Consider the following 16,521-nt stretch of genomic DNA (forward strand, 5'->3'; position numbering starts at 1 on the left):
AAACCTGGTTCCTCCAGATTAGATACACGAGCTCTTAACCTCCTACGCCACTGCTGCGTGGGTGCCCCACCAGGGCATGCCTCAAATTTTGGGTGCTGCTGGCCAGTATCAGGATAAGTAACCAAGAGGATACAACCGAGTACTTTGCAAATGGAAACGACATCACACATTTTGGCTTTCCTTCCTTTGTTGCTGGTGTTCAGTATATAATTTTTTTCTTGTCATTGCTTGTGTTTTGGTGAGGAGTATCTTGCCATTACATCTTCCAGCATAATCTTGCCATCTTGAAGGCTAGAAACTTGTGGTTTCAGAATACTTGTGCACAGGGCAGGATGACTCAATTCAATAACCTTTATTAGAAGAAGAGGAGGAGGAGGGGGAGGGGGGAGGAGGAGGAGGAGGAGTTTGGATTTATATCCCCCCTTTCTCTCCTGTAGGAGACTCAAAAGGGGCTTACAATCTCCTTGCCCTTCCCCCCTCACAACAAACACCCTGTGAGGTGGGTGGGGCTGAGAGAGCTCCGAAGAGCTGTGACTAGCCCAAGGTCACCCAGCTGGCGTGTGTGGGATTCCCCAGATAAGCCTCCACAGCTCAAGCGGCAGAGCTGGGAATCAAACCCGGTTCCTCCAGATCAGAGCACACCTGCTCTTAGCCACTGCTCTTAGCCACTACGCCACTATATTTAAAGGGGAGGAAAACAGAATAAAACCTAATCAGGTTAACTAAGTTTTGTTCAGGGCCAACGCAAGAAACTTTGCCACATCCTCGGTCCCTTTAGAACAACGATCGTTGAGGAGTATCTGAGTCTTAACCCTGTCGGAAAGAGCAGGATGACTCAAGGGAACCTCCATGCTCAGCAGCAGTAAAACTGAAGGCCAGCGGTACAAGGGAACATCAGGGGAAGGCCTTCACCCCTCTGTTCTGGTTGTTTACCCACTCTGTGAAAAGATGCTGAGCAAGATGTCTGATCCATTAGGGCACCTGTGAAGTTATGGCTCATTATATTATGCTGCTGTTGGCATGGCCCGTTGAGAGGGTTTAACACCATGCTTATTTCTGTCCTCTCTCTCACCACCGCCTTTCTTCCTTGCAGTGATAAATAAGTACAAGCGCAGACGGTTCCAGAAAACCAAGAACCTGCTAACAGGGGAGACAGAAGCGGATCCTGAAATGATCAAGGTAACGCCGGCTTCTCATAGCGAAATCTGGCTTTTGCTAAGAACATAAGAACACGCCAGCTGGATCAGACCAGAGTTCATCTAGTCCAGCACTCTGCTACTCGCAGTGGCCCACCAGGTGCCTTTGGGAGCTCACGTGCAGGATGTTCCTTTTCAGAGGAGGAGGAAGATGGATTTATAACCCACCTTTCTCTCCCATAAGGAGACTCAAAGGGGCTGACAATCTCCTTTCCCTTCCCCCACCCCACAACAAACACCCTATGAGGTGGGTGGGGCTGAGAGAGCTCCAAAGAGCTGTGACTAGCCCAAGGTCACCCAGCTGGCATGTGTTGGAGTGCACAAGCTAATCTAGTTCCCCAGATAAGCCTCCACAGCTCAAGCGGCAGAGCGGGGAATCAAACCCGGTTCTCCAGATCGGAGTGCACCTGCTCTTAACCACTACACCACTGCTGCTCTGTAACAGTAGGTTAAAGTGCTTTCCCTTCCCACTGAGAATAGTCCATGTGGCTTGTGGGTCTTTGCACCTGTGTTCTTTGTCCCTGTAATTCAGCCCCCCCTTCTCCCCCCCAATTACATATAGGTTGGGAGTCCAGGATTCTGCAGGATTTGAGCCTTTGACTAACTGGCTGCAGTGGGCCGTCGCCGCGTTTTCTCGTTGAACAGTGATTTCCATCATGCTTTTTGGCCGTTCTGGCTCCCTTATCCATCAGATGCCAAGAATTACCAGTCCTTTTTGGGGCGGGGCGGGATTGCAGGGCTGCCCACCGGCCTTTTTATTTATAGAGGTGAAAGATAATACAGGGCAGGTTTGGGAAAGGGAAGAAAAAATAATCCATTAAACCGTTCCAGCAAAAGCCAGTGTTATATTTAAATCGTGGTCTGAGAACGGCTGTTTGTGGTTTGCGGGGGAGAAGCTTTTGAAGCGATTAAGTGAGGCCTGCTTCCCAGAGCAACGGCCTGGCCGTCGTTGAAAGCAGGTTGCTGGAATCAGTAGACGAGGGGTGGCTAACCTACGGTGCTGCAGATGTTCATGGACTACAATTCCCATCAGCCCCTGCCAGCAAGGCCAATTGGCAGGGGCTGATGGGAATTGTAGTCCGTGAACACCTGGAGCATCATAGGTTGACCACCCCTGCGGCCTCAGCTTGATCCAGCTGGGCCTGTCTTCAGGGAGGGCCGACAGGGAAGAATTCCCTCCTGGCTCCATTCGGTTTCCTGGCACCCTGCTGGAGCTTTGAATCACGTAAGAATCATGCTCCTTGCTCTTATGTTGTCGAAGGCTTTCACGGCCGGAATCACTGGGGTGCTGTGTGGTTTCCTGGCTGTCTGGCCGTGTTCTAGCAGCATTCTCTCCTGACGTTTCACCTGCATCTGTGGCTGGCATCTTCAGAGGATCTTCAGAAGATGCCAGCCACAGATGCCGGTGAAACGTCAGGGGAGAATGCTGCTAGAACACGGACATACAGCCCGGAAACCACACAGCACCTCCTTGCTCTTGTTTGGCACTTAAAATTGTAGCAGCTCTATTAACACCACGACCACCCCTCATAACAGAAGGGGCACCTGTACAGTTGGTACGAATAAGCTCCGGGGTCCCTTCCAGCACACGCCCACGTCCCCTTCCGAGTGCATTACTGTGCTTTGCCAAGGATCCGCCGCAAGCCTGCAATTTCTGGTTGCGCTATAATTAGAGTGTGTCTTTTTGGCATCTCCGCATGTGTTCCAGACCGCAGCGCCAAGCGCAAAAAGGGGCCCTTGGACTGCAGTTTCAATTCAGAACGAGTTTAAAAATCTGAACGATGCCTGCGTGCAGCTGGACTCCCGCTGGGTCTGGCGTCAAAAACATCCCGATGCCGCAGCTCACTGTTGTGGAAGTCCCGTGCAATTTATTACAACCTGCCCTCTTTGCGAGGGATCGGGGAAGATGGCGGTCCTGATAAAACCTCTGCAGTTGATTAAAAAACATCAACAATACAGCCAAATGGCTATTGTTGCGGCTGGTGGGGTGTGAATACTGCACCAGTTCCTCATTTTGGAACCGGAGCACAAATGGGATATGTATTGTCGAAGGCTTTCACGGCCGGAATCCACTGGGGTGCTGTGTGATTTCCGGGGTGTATGGCTGTGTTCTAGCACGTGCTGCTAGAACACGGCCATACAGCCCGGAAACCACACAGCACCCCACCAATGGGATTAATTCAGACCCCTGTGAGCCAAGAGGTCTCCCCACTGAGGAGTCTTCTGCTGCTTCTCTGCCTGATTGATTGCCTCAGCCCGGCCCTTTTTCTGTCTGCCTCTGCTTCGGGTGGATGAGTCTGCCACGCCTCTGCATCTGGCCTAATCGGATTGTTCAGTCTGGAGGGAGTTCGGAAAACTATGTGCACTTGATGGAGGTTGCTAGTGGTGTCTCTGTGTGAGTTACTGTTCCGTGCCTGCTGGCGTCTTATTGGAAGGTTCTCTTAGAATTCTTAACCTTTTGCACCGTTAAAAAGAGTTTGGAGTGGGTGTTTTGGCAATCCCAAATTTTGCAATCTGCCTTACTACATGGCAGGTTTAATAACCTGGAAAAATCTAAAAGGTTGGGTAGCTGTAATTCTAAGGTAGTTGAAACATTGGCTCACCAGCTATTACATTGCACTAAATTTGCTAAAATTAGATCTAAATATGTCAATCTACACCCTCTCTTCCAATCTGAGTTAACAGATTCGATTAGATTATTTCTCTTGTTGAACAATTCTGATTCTGTTTTTTGTGAAGAGGTTGCAAGCTTTGTTACGGAAATAATCCAGAGCCAGTAATAATATGTATATATCTGAGGTTATCCTTTTTGCCTTTTAAAATTTTTATGTTTGCTGTGTTTTGTTACTGTTGTTCTATGTATGCCAATAAAGGCTTTGCTTTGCTTTGCTTTGCGATCCCAGATTTGGGGGGTGAAGTCATTGACTTGGAATGAGTCAAGTCGTTTTGGAACAGTAGTTTTGCTTACCCGTTGAGACCTGCAACAGCCAGCCGTTCCTCAGAGCTCTCCTTTTGGCTTACCTGAGTGGCATCTTTCCTGGGGCTTCCAAGTTTCTTTAGAAAGTGGGTGGATCTTCTGTTTGGCCACCGGCAATCCAGTTAGCTGTTACCTTTAAAAATAGGGGCGGCCAACCTATGGTGCTCCAGAGGTTCATGGACTACAATTCCCATCAGCCCCTGCCATCATGGACAATTGGAATTTTGGTCCATGAACAACTGGAGCACCACAGGTTGGCCACCCCTGGTTTAACATAAAGTTGTTCCAGCTGCAGCTGCCACCGCAGTGCTGGTTTTATTGAACCACTTCTCTTTCCTGGCGTATTTTTTAAAATGGCGCCTCCCCTGCACTCGAGCTTCCTGTGTGTGACTCCACCTCCTGCGGCAGCCATTTTGTGGCTGCGCCCGCCATCCTTTGTCAGGATCCCAAAAGTGCCCACAGGCTGAAAAACATTGAAGAAGAAGAGTTTGGATTTATATCCCCCCTTTCTCTCCTGCAGGAGACTCACTCTAACCCATGAGGCAGCTGAATGACCTTGGGCTAGTCACAGTTCTCTCTGAATTCTCTCAGCCCCACCTACCTTACAAAGTGTCTGTTCTGGGGAGAAGAAGGTTCTCAAAATATCTCACAAAAGTGAAAGAAACCTTAAATACGTAACAGTAAAACATGAATATTCACACCTTTAGAACAGCTTAGTGGATTTCAATTATAGAGTTATAGCAGTGTAAAACATCAGACTTTAAAAGCCATTTTTAAAATAGCAGAAACAATAATTAAGAAGATACAAGAGGCCAATATTATTATATTGGATTTCGTAGACCACCTCATCCCCAAAGGGAGGGGAGAGTGAGAGGTGGCATGCAAGGGAGGGGAGGGATGGGTCCCGGCATCCGGACATGGCCCACCCACCCTAGTGGAGGGAGGGGAGGGGTGGCATGCAAGGGAGGGGAGGGAGGAGGCCCAGCATCTGGACATGGCCCACCCACCCTAGCGGAGGGAGGGGAAGGAGGGGTGGCATGCAAGGGAAGAAAAGGGAGGGAGAGGAGGAAGTGTGGGATGGCATACAAGGGATGGGAGGGAAGGGGAGGGGGCCCGGCATCTGGACATGGCCCACCCACCCTAGTTGAGGGAGGGGGAAAGGGAGGGGTGGCATGCAAGGGAGGAGAGAGAGGGCGAGGGGGCCCGGCATCTGGACATGGCCCACCCACCCTAGCGGAGGGAGGGGGAGGGGGGTGGCATGCATGAACTCTTCTCCTATGCCACTGCTGCTCCATTGGGGATCCTTGGCTTACCTGAAGAGGCCTCACTGTCCCAGCGACCACTGCAGTAGGGTCTGGGAAAGTGTCCCACCCCCCTTTATGTTTTTCTTGCAGAGAGCTGAAGATTACGGTCCCGTGGAAGTGATATCCCACTGGCACCCGAACCTCACCATCAATATTGTGGATGACCACACGCCGTGGGTGAAGGGCAGCGTCCCCCCTCCTTTGGATCAGTGTAAGGACAGCTGAATGCTGCCTGGGGAACGGTGTCGGGTGGAGAAGGGACAGACTGAGAATGTTGACTTTTCCCTTGCCGTGACACAAGAAGAAAGTTTTCACTGACCCCTTTTTGGTTGCTTGGTAAAATCTTTTTATTTTAGCAACAGACATGGACAAAAACGATAAAGTGATGCACGGGGAAATCTAAGCAGTTGATCTGCAAAAGGTCTTTGATACGCAGCTCTGTCCTGTTTTATTAAGTAGTCAAATCTACATCCACCCCAGTTCTGTGCAGTGTCACTACCTGAATTCTTCCCTTGCTGATCAAGTTCTGTCATTTTAATTTATTCATTAGATTTCTTCGTTGCTGTTCTCTAAAAGGCTCCCGGCGATTGACAGTCTCAGGTTAAAACTTCCAGTTAAAACGGCACACATTACAATAAATACTTACAACTCCTTCTCTTAAACAACTCCCTATCTGAATCTACAAGTAATTACTTAAAACTATCACAGCCGTAGGACCAGAGGGGGGATACAGCAGGTTCTCACAGGTTCCCGAGAGTAGGTTACTAATTATTTGTGTGTGCCGAGAAGGGGTTACTAATTGGTGGTTTTGCCACGTGATTTTTGCCTTAGTTACGCCCCTCCTCTCAGCAGTAGCACGCAGAACTTGAAGCAGTCTAGCAGGAGGTGCACCGGCGTGCGTGGCAGCCTGCACCTGCGTGCGTTCGTTTCCCGCCCAAGGACCAGCGCAGCGGCTGCATCCTTGCCACAGACCCGCCCAGGAATGCCCCGCCCCCAGAATGCCCGCCCCCGACTTCATCGCGTGTCACCAGCCCCATTGGCGCTACGCCACTGTTTGAATCCCACCACCATGGGAACCTGTTACTAAAATTTTTGGATCCCACCACTGCGTAGGACTGCAATGCCCAGGTCTCTCCCACTTCCTCCAAATGTTTTGATTTAGGGCCGTGGTGGCGAACCTTTGGCACTCCAGATGTTATGGACTACAATTCCCATCATCCCCATCCCTTGTAATCTATAACATCTGGAGTGCCAAAGGTTCGCCACCACTGATTTAGGGGACTCCCAGCAACGGGTCAGCAAGTAAGGAAGAGAAAAAGAGCTTGTTTTAAGACAAACCAGAAGAGGGAGGGAAGGGTAAAAGGAAAAGGGGAGCAAGAGGAGGAGGAGGAGGAGGGAGAAGAGGAATATTGATGTATTATTGTAGTTGCCTCAAGTTAGAAGGACGTTTTGCAGCGGTCGGAGTTTTCAGAGCAGACTGCAGTCCGTGACGGTTTCAAATCATTGCCGTTCCAACAAACCTTTGTACGTTTTGGAATTAATACAGAATCAATGTTCCAGTAGCATTGAAACTCGTTCCTGTTCAGTTTTGCAGGTGGATGCTCACCTGCGCGTGTGTGCAGCTATCTGAAACCCACTTCAGCCTCGACTGGCAACTCCCGCAAAACCTTTTTAACACCATGTACTAGAGTTTACTGTCCCCGGGTGGTGTTTTTCAGAATTTTGATTTGTAGGTGAAGCTCTTGAGCAGCGGTCTCCGACCTGTGGCCCTCCAGATGTTCATGGTCTGTGATTCCCATCAGCTCTGCCAGTTGGTCTTGCTGGCAGGGGCTGATGGGAGTTGTAATCCATGGACGTCTGGAGGGCCGTTTGTTGGAGACCCCTGCTTTGAGCTTCAACCCTTCACTCCAAAGATAACGACAAATGCCAGAATGAAACAGCCATGTTCAATCAGAAACCTACACGGATCTCTTGCTTATTTCACATCATCTGTTGGGGATTTTCTTTGCCACAGATGTCAAGTTTGATGCAGTGAGTGGCGACTACTACCCTATCCTGTATTTCAACGACTACTGGAACCTGCAGAAAGACTACTTCCCCATCAACGAGACACTGGAGCGCTTGCCCCTCCGCCTCTCCTACTGCCCGCTGTCGCTGTGGCGCTGGCAGCTTTACGCTGCCCAGAGCACCAAGTCCCCCTGGAATTTCCTGGGCGAGGACCTGTACGAGCAGTCGGACGAGGAGCAGGACTCCGTGAAGGTGAGTGAGGAGCGTCAGGTAACCCCTGTCAAGGGTCCTCAAGCACCCAGAACTGCATCCAAGCAAGCATTGGTTGTTTCCGTGTTGGGTTATACCATGGGTCTGCAACCTGCAGCTCTCCAGATGTTCATGGAGCCACAGGTTGCAGACCCCTGGGTTATACACTGATCAATGTTCCCTGTAAGCCGCACAGCGGCATGGCGAGTATATTGGTGCCATGCAGATAAGGGGCCACCCAGCAGGGGGAGCTCTCACAGGCAACTGAATTCTGTGCAACATTTTGGAAGTTCTGCACAGCAACCAGGAATGTTCAGAGGGACTGTTGACCCCTGTGAATTTAAAAGAAGAAGAATTTGGATTTATACCCCACCTTTCTCTCCTGTAAGGAGACTCAAGGTGGCTTACAAGCTCCTTTCCTTTCCTCTCCTCACAACAGACACCTTGTGAGGTAGGTGGAACTGAGAGAGTTCTGAGAGAACTGTGACTAGCCCAAGGTCACCCAGCAGGAATGTGGGAGTGCGGAAACACATCTGGTTCACCAGATAAGCCTCCACCACTCAGGCAGAGGAGTGGGGAATCAAACCCGGTTCTCCAGAGTAGAATCCACCTGCTTGTCATAACTCCGCCTTCACCTCCTCTTACCTACACACAGTTCCCTCTGTATGTAAACAGAGCAGATGCTGGAATGACAGCATCCCATTCACCCATCTGATTTGGCCCCGATTCGGGCTAGGAATGAATGAGTTCTAGAAACTTGGGGCAGGGAACGGATCTGAGGTTTGGGAAAATGTGGAAGAATGGCAGGCTCCATGATTGAGGTGGGGGGGACATATATTTGGCAAGTACCTGACTCCTTTGACTCTGTCTCTCCCCCCCACCCCTTTCTTTTTAAAGGTTGCTCTTTTGGAAACGAATCCATACCTGCTAGCTTTGACCATTGTAGTTTCTATTGTGCACAGCATATTTGAATTCCTCGCTTTCAAAAATGGTACGTTCCAGAGCGTTGGAGATTTCTCTCCACCGCCCCTTCCTATTTTAAAAAATCTGCAACAGTTTAAGGTTGGAGCTGGGAGTGGGAAGGGGGGGGGGGAGCCGTAAGCGGGGTTTCCATCCCGTCGTCTTTGTGACACCTGCTGACCTAGTATGAATCCAGCTAGCAACCAGCTGTGGTCCTAGCAGAAAGGTGCTGGGCAGAGACGTTTGGAAGGGTCAGGATTGCCTTTTTCCTAACCTCGTTTCTCCTCCTTCCTCAGATATCCAGTTCTGGAACAGCAGGCAGTCTCTGGAGGGGCTTTCTGTCCGCTCCGTGTTCTTCGGCGTGTTCCAGTCGCTCGTGGTCCTGCTGTATATCCTGGACAATGAAACCAACTTTGTGGTGCAAGTCAGCGTCTTCATTGGGCTCCTCATTGACCTCTGGAAGATCACTAAGGTCATGGACGTCAGGGTAAGAGGCCCAGGAATATAGCATGTTAATGTGCCTCTTGTCTCCACAGTTCTGCCCTGCATACGTACAGAAGTGTTGTCGTCATGGCAGACTTATGGTAACCCCAGTAAGGGGCTTTCGAGGCATATGAAAAGCAGAGGTGGTTTGCAATTGCCGGCCTCTGCAGAGTCTTCCTTGGTGGCCTCCCCTCCAAGTACCAACCCTGCTTAGCTTTCGACTTATGGTAACTCCAGCCAGGGGCTTTTAACATAAGTGAGAAGCAGAGGTGGTTTGCCATTGCCTTGCTGTGCAAAGTTTTCCTTGATGGTTTCTCTACTAACCCTGCTTAGCTTCCGACATGATAACTCCAGCCAGGGGCTTTTAAGAAGTGAGAAGCAGTGGTGGTTTGCCATTGCCTTTTTGTGCAAAGTATTCTTTGATGGTTTCTCTTCTAACCCTGCTTAGCTTCCTAATATGGTAACCTCCAGCCAGGCTTAAGACAAGTGAGAGTGTGCTTGCCATTGCCTTCCTGTGCAAAGTCTTCCTTGATGGTTTCTCTTCTAACCCTGCTTAGCTTCCAACTTATGGTAACTCCAGCCAGGGGCTTTTAAGATAAGTGAGAAGCAGTGGTGGTTTGCCATTACCTTCCTGTGCAAAGTCTTCCTTGATGGTTTCTCTTCTAACCCTGCTTAGCTTCCACCTTATGGTAACTCCAGCCAGGGGCTTTTAAGATAAGTGAGAAGCAGAGGTGGTTTGCCATTGCCTTCCTGTGCAAAGTATTCCTTGATGGTTTCTCTTCTAACCCTGCTTAGCTTCTGACATGATAACTCCAGCCAGGGGCTTTTAAGATAAGTGAGAAGCAGAGGTGGTTTGCCATTGCCTTCCTGTGCAAAGTCTTCCTTGATGGTTTCTCTTCTAACCCTGCTTAGCTTCCGACATGATAACTCCAGTCAGTGGCTTTTAAGAAGCGAGAAGCAGTGGTGGTTTGCCATTGCCTTCTTGTGCAAAGTATTCTTTGATGGTTTCTCTTCTAACCCTGCTTAGCTTCCGACATGGTAACTCCAGCCAGGGGCTTTTAAGATAAGTGAGAAGCAGAGGTGGTTTGCCATTGCCTTCCTGTGCAAAGTATTCCTTGATGGTTTCTCTTCTAACCCTGCTTAGCTTCTGACATGATAACTCCAGCCAGGGGCTTTTAAGAAGTGAGAAGCAGAGGTGGTTTACCGTTGCCTTCCAGTGCAAAGTCTTCCTTGATGGTTTCTCTTCTAACCCTGCTTAGCTTCCAACTTATGGTAACTCCAGCCAGGGGCTTTCAAGGCATGTGAGAAGCAGAGGTGGTTTGCCATTGCCTTCCTGTGCAAAGTCTTCCTTGATGGTTTCTCTTCTAACCCTGCTTAGCTTCCGACTTATGGTGACTCCAGCCAGGGGCTTTTAAGATAAGTGAGAAGCAGAGGTGGTTTGCCATGGCCTTCCTGTGCAAAGTCTTCCTTGATGGTTTCTCTTCTAACCCTGCTTAGCTTCCGACTTATGGTAACTCCAGCCAGGGGCTTTTAAGATAAGTGAGAAGCAGTGGTGGTTTGCCATTACCTTCCTGTGCAAAGTCTTCCTTGATGGTTTCTCTTCTAACCCTGCTTAGCTTCCACCTTATGGTAACTCCAGCCAGGGGCTTTTAAGATAAGTGAGAAGCAGAGGTGGTTTGCCATTGCCTTCCTGTGCAAAGTATTCCTTGATGGTTTCTCTTCTAACCCTGCTTAGCTTCTGACATGATAACTCCAGCCAGGGGCTTTTAAGATAAGTGAGAAGCAGAGGTGGTTCCCCCCCCCCCCACCCCCCCCCCCCCCCACCCCCCCCCCCCCCCACCCCCCCCCCCCCCCACCCCCCCCCCCCCCCACCCCCCCCCCCCCCCACCCCCCCCCCCCCCCACCCCCCCCCCCCCCCACCCCCCCCCCCCCCCACCCCCCCCCCCCCCCACCCCCCCCCCCCCCCACCCCCCCCCCCCCCCACCCCCCCCCCCCCCCACCCCCCCCCCCCCCCACCCCCCCCCCCCCCCACCCCCCCCCCCCCCCACCCCCCCCCCCCCCCACCCCCCCCCCCCCCCACCCCCCCCCCCCCCCACCCCCCCCCCCCCCCACCCCCCCCCCCCCCCACCCCCCCCCCCCCCCACCCCCCCCCCCCCCCACCCCCCCCCCCCCCCACCCCCCCCCCCCCCCACCATGTAGTCCATAACATCTGGAGTGCCAAAGGTTCGCCACCACTGGTCTAGGAGCTTGGCCATTAGTCGGCTCCCTCCCAGATGCTGCCGCTGTTACGTCAGCGGCCTAGGATTGGGACTGACGCCACCAGAAAGCTGGCGTAAGTCCATTAAGTCCAGTGGGGCCTTCCCGGCAGCAGGGCCGCTTTTTCACATTGCAAGCCTTCCCACGCCACTGGCAAGCCTCCTTGGGAGCCACGGCCTGCGGCAAACCAGGCCCCCGGCCCCTGGGATGGGGCTGTAATACCCACACCCATTGTATGAGTTGAATACATTAGCTCCGCCAGCCTAGCTTTCCCTTCCTCCAAAGATTCCAATGCTTCCCAGCTTCTCTAGCGAAATGTCAGATACTGCCACACTGTGGAATATTGTATCAGACACAATGGCGACACACTGAAAACACCCACTCCGGCAACAATTCCCAGGAGAGGGCTTTTACCGCTGTGCTGTAGAGAGTGTCTTAACCTACTGCATCTGTTCCCCCCCCACCCCCCCCCCCGCCCCCCCCCCCCCCCCCCCACCCCCCCCCCCCCCCACCCCCCCCCCCCCCCACCCCCCCCCCCCCCCACCCCCCCCCCAAAAGGTTCGCCACCACAGGTCTAGGAGCTTGCTTTTTCCACGCGCCCCCAAAATCGCACGGCACATCCAGGCCTGAAGTTTGGCGAGAGGAAACAGGGGAAAGGAGCAGCGGCAACAGCAGGCTTTCGATTCATTTTTTAACCAATTGGCCCTGCTGGCAGGGGCTGATGGGATTTGTAGTCTGTGAACATCTGGAGAGCCGTAGGTTGCAGACCCCTGGGCTAGTCCCAGTTCTTCTGATCTCTCTCAGCCCCGCCTACTTCACAGGGTGTTTGTTGTGGGGGGGGGGAGATTGTGAGCCCCTTTACGACTCCTTATGGTTAAGAAAAGCGGGGTATAAATCCAAACTCCTCTCTTACTTCATCTGTGCCCGTGATTCAGGGAAATCGGCACCCCTGTCCCACTGAGGATGGGGGAGGGCAGAAAATGGGGACTTCCGGGAAGCCTTTTGGAAGCGAAATGCCCAGCAACCGCCCCTAAGAACCTGCCTCTTTCCCCCATTTGCTCCCGCAGATGGCTTTCCGGTATCTCTCGTGGATCCTCTTCCCGCTCCTGGGTTGCTATGCTGTGTATAGCCTCCTCTACATGGAACACAAAGGCTGGTACTCCTGGGTTCTCAGCATGCTGTACGGATTCCTCTTGACCTTCGGTGAGTGGCTGGTTTCCCTCTCCCAGGGTCTTTGGAGCCAGAGTCCTCCAAGAACCGGAGCCTCGTCCGCACCACCCATGCGGAGGCAGCCTCTTGCAAAGGGTGGGATTTCGCGGCCGTGGGGGAGTCCGGCCCGCCTCGTACTGACGCTCCCGGTTTCTTTCCAGGCTTCATCACCATGACGCCTCAGCTGTTCATTAACTACAAGCTGAAGTCGGTCGCTCACCTCCCCTGGAGGATGCTCACCTACAAAGCCCTCAACACCTTCATTGACGACCTCTTTGCCTTCGTCATCAAGATGCCCATGATGTACAGAATAGGCTGCCTTCGAGACGGTAATCCCCCCTTCTCCCGGCACCTCCCCACGGGCCCTCCCGTCCTCACACACGTGCCCCAGCACCGCAAAAAGCGGAATTTGCCACAGGCATAGGTGGCTTTTTTAAAAGTTATCATTAGAGGAGAGGCCCATCAGTGGCTACTGCCTATGGTGAATAAAGTGGACCTGCATGTTCAGAAACAATAGACTTCTGAATACCAGTGCCTGGTGGCCGGAGCGTATCTGCCTGGGGACACGGGGTAACCCATGTCCCTGGGCGCAAATAATCTGGTCACGTGAGGGGCGCAGAATCACACACCCCCATGTGGCTAGGGAGCAGCAGTGGCGTAGGAGGTTAAGAGCTCGTGTATCTAATCTGGAGGAACCGGGTTTGATTCCCAGCTCTGCCGCCTGAGCTGTGGAGGCTTATCTGGGGAATTCAGATTAGCCTGTACACTCCCACACACGCCAGCTGGGTGACCTTGGGCTAGTCACAGCTTCTCGGAGCTCTCTCAGCCCCACCTACCTCACAGGGTGTTTGTTGTGAGGGGGGAAGGGCAAGGAGATTGTAAGCCCCTTTGAGTCCTGCAGGAGAGAAAGTGGGGGATATAAATCCAAACTCTCTTCTTCTTCTTCCTCTTCTCTTCTTCCTCCTCTTCTTCTTCTTCTTCTTCCTCTTCTTCCTCTTCTCCTCCTCCTCCTCTCCTTGTCTGACTTGGACCGCCCTTGGGCCTGCCCACGTCGTCACGGCGACATGGGCGGGGCCGAGGGAGGCCCAAGTCATACCAGGCATGCTTCATCTGACTAGGGTCTCCCTTGGGCCCTCTCATGTCATGATAATGTGGGCGGGGCTACATGAGGGCGGGACTCTGCAACCCGTGGGGGGGCTCCGCGGCCCACAGGTTTTGTCCCTGGCGCCATTTTTTCCCCATTCTCCTCTGCCTGGAGGCCACAGAAGGGGAAAACCTTGCCCTCTATGCCCAGTTATTGGACTTCCACAGGAGCCGGTTGATTGCTGTGTGAGACAAGATGCTGGATTAGATGGACCACTGGTCTGATCCAGCAAGGTTCTTATGTTCGGATGTGGTGGGGGCTCCCAGTCCAACATTTTTCTTGTGATGCCAAAGTAAGAGTTGGGGAGGTGGAATTTTCAATGGAGTAAACTTTAAACAGAGGGGAGCTCCTGAGGAACTGGTCGACCACTGTGTAAGACCAGATGCTGACTAGATGGACCGCTGGTCTGATCCAGCAGGGCTCTGCTTAAATTCCTATGAAGACCTCGGCCTCTATGCCCAGAAGAACTAGTTGGCCACTGTGTGAGACCGGATGCTGGACTAGATGACCCCTCACTGGTCTGATCCTGCAGGGCTCTTCTGATGTTCTGGTGAAGTCCTTGACCTCTACACCCTGTGGTTGAACATCCAGAGGAAGAGGTTGGCCATTGTGTTATAGAGGTTGCTGGACCAGATGGACCACTGGTCTGATCCAGCAGGGCTCTTCTGATTTTCATATCAGGGGAAGACCTTGGCCATTATGCCCCACCATTGGCCTTTTGGAGTAACTGGTTGGCCACTGTGTGAGGCAGCAGGGCTCTTCTGATCCACCAGGGCTCTTCTGATGTTCTGGTGAAGCCCTTGACCTCTACACCCTGTGGTTGAACTTCCAGAGGAAGAGGTTGGCCATTGTGTTATAGAGGTTGCTGGACCAGATGGACCACTGGTCTGATCCAGCAGGGCTCTTCTGATGTTCTTATGAAGCCCTCGGCCCCTATGTCCTGTTGTTGGCCCTCCATAGGAACTGGTTGGCCACCACGTGAGACAGGATGCTGGACTAGATGGACCACTAGTCTGATCCAGCAGGTCTCTTCTGATGTTCTTATGAAGACCTCGGCCTCTATGCCCAGAGAAACTAGTTGGCCACTGTGTGAGACATGATGCTAGACTAGCTGGACAGCTGGTCTGATCCAACAAGGATCTTCTTAGCAAGACCTAAGTCTCTATGCCCTGTTGTTTGACCTCCAGAGGAACTGGTTGGCCATCCTGGTTGGCCAGGATGCTGTACTAGATGGACTGCTCGTCTGATCCAGCAGGGCTCTTCTGACGCTCTTCCCTTCTGAATGTTGGTATTCTCTCCTTCCCTCTTTTCCCCTCAGATGTCGTTTTCTTCATTTACCTCTACCAGCGGTGGATCTACCGGGTGGATCTAAGCCGTGTCAACGAGTTCGGGATCAGCGGGGAGACACAAGCATCTCGGACATCACAAAGCACGGATCAGCAAGACGGTGCCCCCGTGCTGCCGGCCATCACGGAAGGGGCCGCCAACGGAGCACCCCCAGCAGTGACAGAGGGAGCGGCCGATCAGGAGCCCTCGGCTGGCTCAACAGGCTTGCCAGACGGTGTTCCCCAAGCGCCACCCTCGAAAACAGCAGAAGAGAAGAAGAAAGATTAACCTGCTCTAACTTCAACTTTTTTAACATCCCTAACTTGACTCTCTCACTGTTGGATAATGGACAGATGGCAAAGGGGCGGTGGGGGGAGAGGAGGGGACGGGGGCAGCAAAAGTGCTTCGGTCCACCTGGGTCCAGAGCTTTTTATTTTATATTCCAGTAAACTTGTGGGGAGGGGAAGGGGAGGGAGGATGGTCAAGATTGGGGGCGGGGAGAGAAAGAGAGCCCCCGTGATGTTAATGACGTTCAATGTGACAAGCTGTATTCCCTGGGAGAGAAACCTCACCCCCACCCACCCCTCCGTAAATCTCTGTGTTTAAAGCAAAACCTCCACCAGTAATAATTGTGATCTCCATTCCATTGTGCTGGTATTTAGGACAACGCTATTAAGGAGTTCCTCCTCCGAGTCGTGTCTCCGTTTCATAAAAGAGAGCTGATTATCCGAACAAAAACAAACAACCCCCCCCCCCAACCACCACGATAGTATCATTTCTCATCATTACATCCTGATAACGGACTTTGGATTTAATAAATGGATATGGGTGTTTAAGTTAAAACATGAATCGGAAGCCTGCTCCTGCCGCCGCTCCTTTCCCCTGTTTCCTCTCGCCAAGCGTCAGGCCTGGATGCGCCGTGCGATTTTGGGGGCACGTGGAAAAAGCAAGCTCCTAGACCCCTTGGTTGCCCAGACGCCTTCACTCTAGTCCAGGGGTCTGCAACATGCGGCTCTCCAGATGTTCATGGACTACAAATCCCACCAGCCCCTGCCAGCATGGCCAATTGGCCATGGACTACAAATGGACTACAAATCCCACCAGCCCCTGCCAGCATGGCCAATTGGCCATGGACTACAAATGGACTACAAATCCCAATTGGCCATGCTGGCAGCGGCTGATGGGAATTGTAGTCCATGAACATCTGGAGAGCCGCACGTTGCAGACCCTGGACTAGTCTACATTGCCCAGTTCAATCCTTCTGCCAAAATACCTGCATTGGTTTCTGTATAAGAAAGGTTTCGGTGTTCTCGCTCCACATGACTCTTCATTGTCTAGGTTTGAATCGCGTCTTTACCTTTTCCAGCAGTGGCGTAGTGGTTAAGAGCAGGTGTACTCTAATCTGGAGGA

The 16,521-nt window shown here is 52.2% G+C and overlaps 1 protein-coding gene across 1 annotated transcript in view; it reads left to right on the forward strand.

Moving 5' to 3' along the window:
* The window catches only part of CLPTM1 (CLPTM1 regulator of GABA type A receptor forward trafficking), a 35,475-nt gene extending 19,521 nt beyond the window's left edge, over positions 1-15,954 (forward strand). The window contains exons 6-13 of the mRNA XM_048501721.1: positions 1,094-1,179; positions 5,568-5,688; positions 7,492-7,736; positions 8,631-8,724; positions 8,990-9,180; positions 12,500-12,635; positions 12,803-12,970; positions 15,104-15,954. Of these exons, the coding sequence (XP_048357678.1) occupies positions 1,094-1,179; positions 5,568-5,688; positions 7,492-7,736; positions 8,631-8,724; positions 8,990-9,180; positions 12,500-12,635; positions 12,803-12,970; positions 15,104-15,399 (1,337 nt within the window). The 3' untranslated portion in view covers positions 15,400-15,954. The remainder of the gene's footprint in view (positions 1-1,093; positions 1,180-5,567; positions 5,689-7,491; positions 7,737-8,630; positions 8,725-8,989; positions 9,181-12,499; positions 12,636-12,802; positions 12,971-15,103) is intronic.
* Positions 15,955-16,521: the final 567 nt, after the last annotated feature.

Source organism: Sphaerodactylus townsendi, linkage group LG06, assembly GCF_021028975.2.
Source record: "Sphaerodactylus townsendi isolate TG3544 linkage group LG06, MPM_Stown_v2.3, whole genome shotgun sequence".
Lineage (NCBI taxonomy): Eukaryota > Metazoa > Chordata > Lepidosauria > Squamata > Sphaerodactylidae > Sphaerodactylus > Sphaerodactylus townsendi.